The 12,897-nt window shown below is 45.6% G+C and overlaps 1 protein-coding gene across 1 annotated transcript; it reads right to left on the bottom strand.

Annotated features, from left to right (window-relative positions):
- Positions 1–830: 830 nt before the first annotated feature.
- NEFL (neurofilament light) lies at positions 831–6,674 on the bottom strand. The gene is made up of 4 exons (XM_027600375.2): positions 5,150–6,674; positions 3,954–4,078; positions 3,191–3,519; positions 831–2,649 (listed from the first exon to the last, which is right to left on the bottom strand). Exons 1-4 carry the CDS (start codon positions 6,194–6,196, stop codon positions 2,504–2,506), a joined length of 1,647 nt encoding a protein of 548 aa, XP_027456176.1. The 5' UTR covers positions 6,197–6,674; the 3' UTR covers positions 831–2,503.
- Positions 6,675–12,897: the final 6,223 nt, after the last annotated feature.

Here is a 12,897-nt window from a genome sequence, read left to right as displayed (position 1 = left end):
AGAGGATGAGATCTGAGAAGGAGGCTGGGGTCAGGTCAATGCAGTCCTTCAAGAACAGTTTAAAGATTTTGATTTTTATCTTAAAAGAAATGGGAAACTGGGGCGCCTGGGTAGCTCAGTTGGTTGAGCATCTGCCTTCCGCTCAGGTCATGATCCCAGGATCCTGGGATCAAGCCCCATGTCCATTAGGCTCCCTGCTTCTCCCTCTCCCTCTGCCTGCCGCTCCCTCTGCTTGTGCTCTCTCTTTCTCTGTGTGTCAAATAAATAAATAAATAAATAATCTTTTAAAAAATGGGAAACTATTGGAGGGGGTTTTAATCAAGGGGATGTCATGATCAAAATGTCCTTTTTAAAGGATGGCTTACTCTAATGTGCTCGTCAAAGAAAGACACTAGTAGACAGACACTGGGAAGTTCCTAGGGTGGTGTCAGGGTAAATGGAGAAGTGTGGATGGATAGATTCAAGAAATATAGGCAATAAAATCAGTAAAACTTGGTTAAATTAGACCAGAGGGATCAGGGAGAGGAAATGGGAGGCATGACGTCACGCTTGCCCAGGCTCTGGTTTGCAGAACTGGATAACTGGGGAGTGGCGTCATGAACTGGGAGCAATGATACTGAAAGAGAACTGGAGTTTTGGGGGAAGCAGAAGAGACAGAGGTACCGAGCCAGGTACCAAACTTAAGGAAATGTTTTTAAAGACTTCAAATCCATTTAGTTTAGGTTTTTTTAGTATTTTATTATGGCACACAGGATAGAATATGATACAGTGTTGTTACTTCAAGTAATTCTGAAACCAACCGTTTCCATTTGGCTAAAGTTACTTTTTTGTACATGTAATTTTCATCTGTCTTAAGACTTATCATGTGTAGCATCTCATATTTAATGAACATAAATGTGAAAAGCTTGGTTTCTTAGGCAACTCCTTGTCTTTACAGAAGCCAATATACTGAGAATCTTCATAGTTCAAATCCATAGCATCATGATAGATAAATTATTTTACCTATTTGTGTGGTGACATATATTTAACTAGAAATAGGTAGTATGAAGAATCGGATAAATTTAAATGGAGACCACTTTGCTCTCAGGTTAAATTCGCTGACTTCTGAAAGTTGTCTAAAGAACAAATATGGAACGAAATTAGCTGACAAAGCAATTGTGTAAGAACAAAGGCAGAACAGCAGATAATCAGTAATTTCACCTACATTCCACATCAAGTGCAAGAGCTTTCATGACTTTACAGTGAACAGGGAGGATGAATGGGGTGTGTGTTTGATGCAATGTCCAACCAGTTAGAGCTATCACTGAAATCCAAATATTTCCCAATAAAGACATGCAGAGCAATGCAATGCAACATACAGGTATAATCTCCTCCCTTTACTGACTGATAACAATTTTATTATCTGTTATCTGTAGTTTTTAAAAAAGTTTAAAGTGGGTGGTATTAAATGATGTGTACTTGAGGCAACGGAATCAAGCTACTAACACACTGAATCATGAGCTCAGGATTGCAGGCAACATGTTTGCAATGGCAAACGATCTTTGATATTTTTACCCCTCCATCCAAAATTATACATGGAAAAAAAGATTTCCTTCTAATTATATCAATTGCTTGGGTTCCCACTTCTGCCCACGATATTTGGACTATAGTAAAATAATGTGGTTATAGTAATGGATGGGTGGGATTCATATTCTAGCCACACTGCATTAATTATTTAAATCACCTGTTTACCACAAAAGATGTATTTATCATATTACACCATTGCCTCCAAGAAAGCCATTCCCAACATTATATAGTACCTTTTATGGGACAGAGTATATTGCTAATTATAAAAGAAGAATCCCAGAGACTCCCATTTACTCGTTTATTATCAGCAAAATTTTTGAGGGGAGAGATTTCATGAATAGTCATGACCTAACTGTATCCCTCAGAATTACCAATCAGGCGGAAAAAATATCCATTGTAATTGTTAAGACTGGGGACTTAAAAAAAATTTGGAGGTTGATAGTCCCCTTGGCTTATACTGGTACTTTAAGATATTTTAATTAAGTCAACAACCACAGCAAGAAATGTCATTCAGTGTAACTTTATTTACTATGTATTGCACATGATTCGAGGTCTTTAATTTCTAACCACCAAAGGTTCAAAGGACTATTTTTACCATGAAGTTTAAGATTAACATCAGTGAATTCATTTATTCATGTGTTTTTTTTTTAATTGTAAACATCTGAATTATTCACATTGCCATTGATCCTGAACTCGTAAGCGTGGACCATGCACAAGCTGGCAGCAAGCCAGGCAGCCACTCTGCAAGCAAACAGATACTCTGCATAAGGAGAAAAGTCATAGCACAACATTGAATGTCCAACCTAAGTCATCTCTGAATTATACATATATTGAACTTCTTAATTCATATAGTATCTGGAACTCAACTGGTTGGTTGGTGATGGGGTTGACCTGATTTCGGGAGAACTCCTCCTGGAAGGATTAAGGACAGAGGGGCTCAATCTTTCTTTTTAGTTGCTTGCTCCTCCCCAGCACCTTCGTCTTTTTTCTCCTCCTCCTCCTCGGCTTCTTTGGTTTCTTCTCCTTCTTCACCTTCACCTCCTTCCTCTTCCTCCTTTGCCTCCTCAGATTCTTCCTTGGCAGCTTTAACATAAAAAGAAAATGTACAAACTCCAAATCCAGGGCAAGGCATTCAAAACATTTCTGCTAAGTTTTCTGTGGAACTCCAGTTGTCAGAAAGCTTCCCCCGAACTTCTCAGCTCCATCCCCCAACACACATACAACTGACGGTGCTGGCCACTGAACTCAATGCCTTCTTCTTAGAAAAACGCCAAAAAGCAAACAAGTATTAAAAAAAAAAAACTAACTATTTTTGTTCTTAAGGCCACCAAAATGCTGGGTCAAATAGATTTTTTAAATGTTTAATAAGAATAAAAATACAGCAGGAGGAGGAGATTTTGAAATGTTATTTTAACAAAGCTACCAAGCTCAGCGGAGAGGACAGCCAATTTGAGAAACCAGGTACTTACGAAAGGTTTGTCGAATAACTAAAGGCATTAAATAAGATTCTAAAGTCCTATGTGAGTAAAACTTCCTTGGCATAAGCAAGGCTTCATTTCTCTTAGCCATCTCCCATCATGCCCTGATTGCCCTTGACCTTGTACGGACTTCCTTTTTACCATACCTTCTTCCTCTCCAGCTCCTTCCTCTTCAGCAGCCTCTTCTTTCTCCTTCTCCTCCTTCTCCTCCTCCTCGGCTTCTCCTTCAGAGGCGGGTTCATCCTTGGCTTCCTCGGCCTTTGCAGCCTCAATGGTCTCCTCCACCTCAATCTGCTCCTCCTGGACGTGGCTGGTGTAGTAAGACGGGAAGGAGCGGGCAGACATCAAGTAGGAGCTGGTCTGTAACCCGCCATAGGCAGATCGGCCGAAGACCTGAGAGCTCTGGGAGTAGCCGCTGGTTATGCTTCCGACGCTGGTGAAACTGAGTCGGGTCTCCTCACCTTCCAAGAGTTTCCTGGGAAGGCAGCGGAGGATGAGGTTAACAAACAGGAACACTGGAAGTGTGCCTGCTCTGAGCCCACCACTCATCATGCTCCCCTAATGCCACCCCGAAAGGCAAAGGAGAGCAGGAACAGGGCTGGGAAACTTCATGACTGCGGACGTCGTGCCTGGCACCAGAAAACAAAACAAAACAAAAAAAACAGAAAAACAAACAAACTTAAAATAGCCCTGTCTATTCGATGTAAAATGTAGTGAGAAACTAAGACTATAACTCTTTATGACACAGGGTCAAATTCTTCTGTATCTGTCTAAATACCTTCTTAGAAAAAGCCAAAAAGCAAACCATTATTTCAAAGGACTGTTCTTGAAGGTTTCTGACTCAATAGACATGAAATCTGATTTTCTCCCGAAACCTGAATGGCGGCTACCACTCCACTCTGTTCTTACCTGTAAGCTGCAATCTCAATGTCCAAAGCCATCTTCACATTGAGGAGGTCTTGGTATTCTTTAAGGTATCGTGCCATTTCACTCTTCGTGGTTCTCAATTCATTTTCTAATTTGTTGATTGTGTCCTGTTGGAGGACAAAAAAAATCCAGTCATAAATCCCAACTGCTATCATTTTACTGTAGTACAGCTGCAAAGGCCTAACCTACTTAAAACCAAAGTGCACCCCTTAGATAAAATCTCCCCTAAAGCAACTGCCTTTTCTCTTTTTTAACCCTTCCTTCCTTGTATTTAAAAAAAAAAAAAATCAAACTCAGGAAGCATGAAATGAAAACAAAAAAATAGTTTAAAAAAAAAACCTGATAGAAGAATTTTTTTTGTTTTCTTTTCATTGCTACAGTCTAAGAATCATCATAAAATGCCTGCAAAATTTTTTTAATTGATTACAAAAAACTTTGTTTCATATTCGTTAGTTAACTTTATCCAGGTCACCTGCAAGAAATTATTCCATTTTTTTACAGGAGTAGGAAGTAGCTAGATAAAAAAAAAAAATAGTAATAATTGTATCTAAAATATTTTCTATGTACCTATATTATATTTTCTCCTTCCCAGAAAATGGAGATCCTTAAAAAGAAATGTCTTATTGCGAACATCATTACCTACTACAATTTTGACTGCATTCCTGTCTACCTAAGCTCAAGGAGTGTTTGATAAAACTAGTCTTGAGCATGCTTGGTCACAGGTATCCTTCAGAACTAATGAAAGCTCTCTGCTGTATTTATTAAGCAGATGGTCCAATCTGTACTGCAAAGCGACTTGTGGTTAACGAAGGACATTAGAGAGGCAGGCCCGAGGCAACGCCCAGCTCCCACCCCTTCACCCACTCCACCCCACCCCTGCAGGGCTGGGCAGCTTTAATGCGGAGCTAGATTCAGCAGCACCAAGCACCGTCTCCTCAGACTGCAGTGGAGCCCCCCGCACCCCCTCCCTCCAAGTGCCCCACCCCTGCCACACAGTCTCCGAGGAGCCAAGTTCTACTCCCTAATAGCTGCATGCGGATGCCTCATCTCTGGTCTCCACTTTCTGGGCGCGTCCTCAACTCTCCACCCTCCCCCACCCCACCCTCACCCCCACCCCCACAACTTGCTCCAGCAGCTCCCTCCCCGCCCCCCCCACTGTGTTTTGCACGGTGCCGTACCTGCATAGCACTAATATCGGCGTTCTGCTTATCCTCCAGCTCCTGCAGCTGCTTCTCCAGCGCTTCGTTCATGCCCCGGCATGCTTCGATCTCCAGTGTCTTGGCCTTGAGCAGGCGGCGGCTCTCGGACACCTCGTCCTTGGCGGCGCGCACCGCGTCGGTGTTCTTGGCGGCGCTCTCGGTCAGCACGGTGAAGCGGCTCTTGAACCACTCTTCGGCGTTCTGCATGTTCTTGGCAGCCAGCTTCTCGTACTGAGCACGGATGTCCTTGAGCGCGGCGGAGAGGTCGGGCTTGGAGGACACGTCCATCTCCACGGAGATCTGAGCGTACTGGATCTGCGCCTGCAGCTCGGCAATCTCCTCTTCGTGCACTTTCTTCAGAAAGGCGATTTCGTCCATCAGGCTGTCGATGCGTTTTTCGAGCTCTGCGCGGGCGAGAGCGGCCTCGTCGGCTCCTTTGCGCGCTTCCATCAGCCGGCCCTCGGCGTCCTCGCGGCTCAGCACCTCCTCTTCATAGCGCGCCTGCAGGTTGCGCAAAGTCTCCTCCAGCCCTTCGCGCTCGCCCTGGAGCGCCTGCTTCTCGTTGGTGGCGTCTTCCGCCGCCAGGCGCAGGTCGCGGATCTCCTGCTCGTACAGCGCCCGGAAGCGGGAGGGCTCGGAGTGCTTCTGGCGCAGCACCAGCAGCTCGGCTTCCAGCACCTTGTTCTGCTGCTCTAGCTCGTGCACGCGCTCGATGAAGCTGGCGAAGCGGTCGTTGAGGTCCTGCAGCTGCGCCTTCTCCTGGGTGCGGATCGACTTGAGGTCGTTGCTGATGGCGGCTACCTGGCTCAGGTCGAGGTTCTCGAGACTGGGCATCAAGGAGCCGGAGCTGGAGGAGTAGCTTCGGCGCACGGACAGCGAGGAGGAGACCGGCGCGGAGTAGCTGGAGTAAGCGGAGCGCGCCGTGCTGTAGCCGCTGCGCACGCTGGAGATGTGAACCCGGGGCGTCTCCACGTAGCGCCGCTTGTAGGAGGTCGAGTAGTACGGCTCGTAGCTGAAGGAACTCATGGTGGCGGTCGGAGCCCCTCTGCCTCGCGGCGGAGATGGGGGCCTACAGAGAGAGAAGAACGGGGGAGAGAGGGAGAGGGGAAGGTGGATGGCTGTGTGCGGCTCGGCGCGGTCCTGCCACCCCTATTTATACGCGGGGAGCATTCTGACGCAGCCTGCGATCGATCACGGCGCGCGGGGCCAGTGGGGGCAGCGCGCTGCTGCAGCCAAGGGGAGGATTCTGCGCAAAAGGGAAGGCGGGGGCGAGCGACAGGCAGCTCCGGTGCTGCGGCGCTCGTCCTTTCCACTTGTCTCCGGGGCCCTGGATTTTTCTCTGAGACCCCTTACCCCTCTCTCATTCCCTTCCCCAACCCCCCCCATCCTAGCTACTCCCTGAACCCCGTACCACACGGACGCCGCGTCCCCAATAATAGGTTCTCACTCCCCACTGACACCTTAGATTTCTGTATCCCCGGTTCCACGGAGACACCCTCCCCCCCTCACGTGCCCCTTCCCCACCGGGGGCCTCTGCCGTCATCCCCTTGGGATTTAAGGTGACAAGGCAGTGCCTCTAGGGCTTTCGAAATCAAAGTGAAAAGTTTAAGCTTGAGTGAATAAGGCCTATATGGGAGGAAAGTTTTATATTTCTTTGTAGCTGTTTCTGGCACTTTCTTTAATTCCTCTCCCTTTCTCCTGGTGGTTTTTCTTTTTCTTTAATGCGCTGCTTCGGCGCACACACACACACACACACACACACACACGTGAAACTGCGGCACTGCAGGTGTTGGTTTTAGCATTTTTAACCCCTTAGAGCAGTTAATAGAAGCCTTTCAGTGTTCCTAGATTTTACCATTTCTTTCTAGAGAATGAAGCCGCGGGTGTTTTTAGCGTGTTAAAGCATGTAGGTGGGGGAGAACCGAGAATGAGTTTGAAACTAACCGGGGGAGGGGCGGGGGCGGGAACCGACTCGCAAAGGCAACCGGAGCTCTGCAGCCGGATCCTACAGGCTGATCCACGCTGCCTGGATCTTCTTCATCAAACTAAACTCCTGTTTGCACACCACCACCTCCGACACACTAAAAGCCCCTTTCCCTCTTTTTACGCCTCGTAGCATCCAACCTGATGCTTTCCACAAGCCAGGCAGGTGGTTGATTGTCAGAGGGAAGCTGCGGCTGCCAGCCCCAAGTGCGGAGGGCCGTCTCCCAGGAGGAGAATTCAGTCCCGAGACCTCTCGTGCTGGGGCGAACGGCAAATAGCTGCATGATTCTTTTCCCGGTTCACGCTAATAATTAGATTACACATACAGTCAGACATCCATGGATTTTCTTTAGGAAACAGTGTGCACGCCGTAATGCACATTGATAAAGCTCTGCGATTTGCAAAGCATTTCACATACGTGATGCTAGGGAGTCCTGGTTTCCGGGAGGGATTGCAGAGACTTCCATGGGATAACTAAGATTTTTTTACACAAGCACTTAATTTCTGCTTAATTTGTTTAAGGGGAACATTTGACGTTGACAAAATTACTAATTTTTTAAATAGCAAACTAAGGGAAAACTTGCTAACAGTTTTCAAATAGAAAAGCCGGCGCCGCTTTCCCGGTGAGGCTGAGAGGGTGAAGTGCTTGGAGCGGGTACCACAGTTGCTCCCAGAGGTACTGCACTCCTCGCCCGACAGGAGGGTGGCATGAGGCTTAACCTCCGGAGTTCTTTGCAGCTCTAAAAAAAACAAAAACAAAAAAAAACACCTGCGTTTCTGATACCCCACACTCTTTGTGGTAGAGACAAAGATTGCAGCCGAGAACTTGCATGGGGTTTCTAAACAATATAGTCTCAAGTAATGCAACTTTAGAAACATGAACATTTGTTGTTTAATCTATCAAGAGGTCCATCCACATCAATCATTCTAGGATTTCAAGCCTGAGCCATTAGGCTCTCCCTGGTTTGGCTTGGCCCTGTTAGGGCCCTTATTCTGATGACTTCCTATAGCCCACATATCCTTGGCCTTCACATTCATAGGTGCTCCAACAGTGGGAAAGGTTTCTCTGGAGAGAGAGAGGGAGTGAGGGAGAGAACCTACATAAGTCATAGTTTTGCCTGCTCCCCATTACCCAGCGTGGCTGAAAAGCGGCAGAATGGATTTGTTTTAACCTGTCCCATATAAGCCACACTGTGTCACACTCACTGTGTGTGAGGCTGCCTACAGACACCACACTCTTAAGTATTCATGAATTCATTTTCTTTCTGCCAGCTCCCTTCCCTCGGAGTTTCAGGTCACCCTCCGAGATCTTAAGTCCATCAGCGTTTTTGCCACATCTCCTGGCTGAAGCCTTTGACTGCAGAGGAAGATGCTGCCCCAAGAGGGTGGAGGCAGCCACGGATGATGGACGCTGCAGGGCCCCTGGAACGCCTTGTAGGGAAGAAACCTGTGGGGCACGTGCTGCCATCCACTGGGTGGCTGAGAAAGGAGGTGCACTGGAGTGGAGTGGGGAATGGAGTGGAGTGGGGCAGTCCTCACCCTGGCTGGACTCCTTGAGCAGGGAGTCGGGAGAAGGACACATCAACTGTATTTCTGAATGTAGATCTCTTGTCTTTTTTAAAATAGCTCCTGGCATAGCCACCTCGGTCTCCACTACAGCCTGCTTTCTGGGGGCTCCTGAACCCAGCCTGTGTCTGGGTTTTGGTTAGCCTACTTTCAGCCTTCCTCAGCTAGGCGCCTGCGGCTTTTTAAATATTCTGTCCAGTCATCCTCCTTTTAAAATCCTCTTCCCAGCATTTTGTTCTGAACGCCCATGTGGCGTTTGCTCTGTGTCAAAGCAAAGGTAAAATGAGCAACTTTAGAAAACCTGTTTAAAAAGAAGAATCTTGACTTTTCTTTCGCCTACCAGAAATGTTTCTGCATTAGTGTTGTTTGCAATGGTGGTGTTATTTCTTTAGAAGAAGTCTTTTGGGTCTTGATACACACTGGTGCATTTATTTTCCTTTAAGCATATTCTCCACCAACATGAAATGGACTAAGGGCTGCCAACAAAGCACACTCTTAGGAAATACAAATTATTTTAAAAGCAAATGTAGAAGTATGTGGATGAAACTCACTAATAGAACTTTATCTGTAATCCCCTAAAGGACTGTTTGAGGTAATTTAGTTAAAAAGTAAAATATGGGCGCCTGGGTGGCTCAGTTGGTTAAGCGACTGCCTTCGGCTCAGGTCATGATCCCGGAGTCCTGGGATCGAGTCCCACATCAGGCTCCCGGCTCAGCGGGGAGCCTGCTTCTCCCTCTGACCTTCTCCCCTCTCATGCTGTTTCTCTCTCTCTCTCTCTCTCTCTCTCTCAAATAAATAAATAAAATCTTTAAAAAAAAGTAAAATATACTCACGTTATCACAGAGCTCATAAAATATAACTCTTAGAACCACTGAGAAGCTCTTGCTTCTCCAGGGCCAATAGAATCAGAAAGCTTCAGATGGGTAGGACCCGGTCACTTTTGATTGCATTATTCTAAAATTCTGGTACAGCAGGAAGATCTGTATGAGCATTTGTTTTGAAAAACACAGTCTGAAATTCTTATAAGGCGGGCCTCAAGAAAGCATCAGTCTGAGGGGACAAGTGAACAAAATACTCCTGCCACCAGTGAGCTATGGGAATATTCCTAGTTCAGAACAACAGACAAGTCCCAGTCACCTCACCATCATGTAGACACACCAGTGTCAGCATCCTTTTGAAGCAAGGAGGGATGAAGGAAATAAACACATGCAAACATGTGCAAGATCCCTACCCTATGACAGGCCTTTGATATCTACTATATAATAATTAAAAAATCCCCCTGAGATGGTGATTGTTATTCAGCAAACAGCTGAGGCCCAGAGAGGTTAAATAATTTGCCAACTCACACAGTTACTTCAGACCGAAGCTCAATCTGCTTCCAGTCTGCGTAGTGCTCTACTCATAACACACACTGCAGCCCGTGGCATTTGCTGCTTCCATATGTCTCTGAGGAATTTGATACTTGCATCCCACAATCTGCAGTGTGTGCATGTAGTAAACCTCTCGTGTTTTGAGGACACCAATCTGAACTGATTTACACCAGGAGGACTGTTGCAGTGTGTGCATGTAGTTAACCTCTCGTGTTTTGAGGACACCAATCTGAACTGATTTACACCAGGAGGACTGTTATCGAGCACATTTCCTTTGGACAGCTAGTGATGGCAATTGACTATGACTGTTGTAGATTTCTTAAACCTCCCAACCTAAAATAAACTGGAGGCTACCAGTGGACCCATAACTGGTGATGTCCCCTTTTAGGCAGTACTCTAAACATCGGTTTACAAAACACCTTTCCTGGGATTCATGAGCTAAAATACCACTTAGCTGATCTAAACTCTTTAAAATGACTGCGTTGTGACTTCTGCTTTTTTTTTTCTATTTAAAATCCTTTCATTTTCTGCCCTTGTAAATAGGTTTCTTTGATAAAGTGACTTGAAAATTGCTATAAAGAATAAAAGAAAAAAATGCTGGCACTTAATCTCTCATTATTGGAGTTTATCATGCTTTCTATAGATCTTTAACTTTTTAAAGAGAAACATGAATAAAATCAACAGAAAATGTCTAGTTTGGGGAAGCCACAAATAGATTTCCTCTTTTTCTTGTCACCAGTTTCTTTATATGTTATGCTCACCATAGGAATCACCATTCATGAGTCTCCCCATCTTTTGGGAAATATGTTTGAAAGAAAACTTTCCCCACTGTGATACAAAATATGCCCCATTTTATAACATCACATTGTGAAGGAATGCATCATAAAGTGTGTTATGCAGCTATATAAAATTTAGATTGCAGCAGGAAAGGAATGTCATTTGAATAGCTTAAGGATGAAAAGCATGTTTGTATTCAAAACATGTGCAATATTAGAAAGGACAGGATCTTGCTGCTGTCTGAGCAGAAATGATGGTGATAGGATCAAACCCGAAATGCTTGCTCCACGGAACTAGCCAAGGTAATGTATTTCCTCCCCAGAGGCCTGCTCCACGGTGTCTTGCCCTTAATCACAATCACCAGACACAGAAGTAAGAGAGTATGCCGGGGACATTAAAGGGCTTAATTGGCAGTCATTTCAGGCAAGTCCCAGCCATCTCAGGCACAACCCACAGTACTAACCCTGTTTGTTCAGCCGTGACTGCAGGGGAATGCACGCCGCCACTGCTGTAGTTTGGGTACTAACTAGCCACCGAAACATTCCATGCGGCCCCTGGCTCTCTGGGCTGACCTTTAAAACGGTGGTTTAATAAATCAAGTGGAGGAATGTGAGGTTTATAGTTTGCAAAGATAGAGGATATGCATTTCCGCGGGCAGGAGACAAAGCCCAGAGGTTGACTCTTTCGCAGCCCTGCTGGAACCCAACCAGGGCAGCAGTTCGCTTTCTCGCCAGTACCCCGCCGCTGCACGAATGCAGCAAACACCCGCTGCACGAATGCAGCAAACACTGCGGTATGATTGCAAATGGGCGGATCCCTGGATTCCTACAGGAGAGCAGGCAGGCTTCTTCACCCCAAGATATGTAACACTGGTGTTTGGTTACGTTGAGCACACAAGAGACTGTCTGGGTTAGAAAAGTGAAACTTGACTATGTCTAAATGTCTTGTTGATTGATTAAATAACTCATATGTTCATTCATCCATTGAAGCACCCAATGGCAGCAGAACACTTACAATGTGCACAGTTCTGTACAAGCGCCACGGGGCAGGGGATGGGGAGTGCAAGGAGTTATGGTACAGTCCCTGTCTCCAAAGGGCTTGGAAAGTACCTGAGCACAATAAAAAGACCAGCCACTGTTACACACAACAACATGGATGAACCTCAAAAATGGTGTACTGAGGGCGTCTGGGTGGCTCAGTTGTTAGGCGTCTGCCTTCTGCTCAGGTTGGGATCGAGCCCCGCATTGGGTTCCCTGCTCGGCGGGAAGCCTGCTTCTCCCTCTCCCAGTCCCTGCTTGTGTTCCCTCTTTCGCTGTGTCTCTCTCTGTCAAATAAATAAATAAAATCTTTTTAAAAAATGGTGTACTGATACCAGGTAAGAGATACATACTGTATAACTCCATTTATATAAAATTCAAGAACAGGCAAACTAATCTGTGATGGACAAAAAATCAGAACAGTGGTTGTCTCAGAGAGTATGAGGTGGGGAATGACTGGGCGGAAGCACCAGGGCATTTTCTGGGGTGAAGGTATTGTTCCAGATCTCGAGAAGTTTGGATTGTGCAGGTGTGTGCGTTTGTCCAAACTCAGAATGTAACAGGATTTTGTGCATTCCACTGAATGTAAATTTTACATCAGGAGAAAAAAATGTAAACTGTATATCCAAATAACCAATCACTTTAAAAATAGCTAAACAGACAAAACCCATGCATGTGAAATTCAGAGTACTATGCAAAAGTTAAATCATAAAAGGCAAAATCCTAAGAGGTGTCACAAGGAAGAAAAGAACGGTACAAGCAGTAATTGCTGTGATTTTAGATGGGAGAGAAGTCAAGCGAATGAAATGAACCAACATTTCTGGGGCTGGTTACTATGCTAGCTGCTTTGCGGAGGTATCGTGTTTAATCCTCACGGCAGCTCGGTGGAGTGGATGTTCTTATCGTTTTTCTAAAGATGAGATATTGTATTTCTATTAGTCCATTCCAACACTGCACTAAAATGTTTGCAATCTTACATTGCTGCCTCACACTG

This window comes from Zalophus californianus, chromosome 2, assembly GCF_009762305.2.
Source record: "Zalophus californianus isolate mZalCal1 chromosome 2, mZalCal1.pri.v2, whole genome shotgun sequence".
NCBI classification, from domain to species: Eukaryota; Metazoa; Chordata; class Mammalia; order Carnivora; family Otariidae; genus Zalophus; species Zalophus californianus.
The sequence above is the reverse complement of the archived record's forward strand: the minus strand, read 5'-3'. Positions and strand labels throughout refer to the sequence as shown.

Bases quoted from the DNA above. Each gene is read 5' to 3' on its own strand.
- NEFL (XM_027600375.2), bottom strand. From the start codon at position 6,196: ATGAGTTCCTTCAGCTACGAGCCGTACTACTCGACCTCCTACAAGCGG. The intron at 3,520-3,953 runs GTAAGAACAGAG...CTGCCTTCCCAG, and splicing joins ATTGAGATTGCAGCTTACAG to GAAACTCTTGGAAGGTGAGG. The intron at 2,650-3,190 runs GTATGGTAAAAA...TTTATGTTAAAG, and splicing joins AGGAGCTGGAGAGGAAGAAG to CTGCCAAGGAAGAATCTGAG.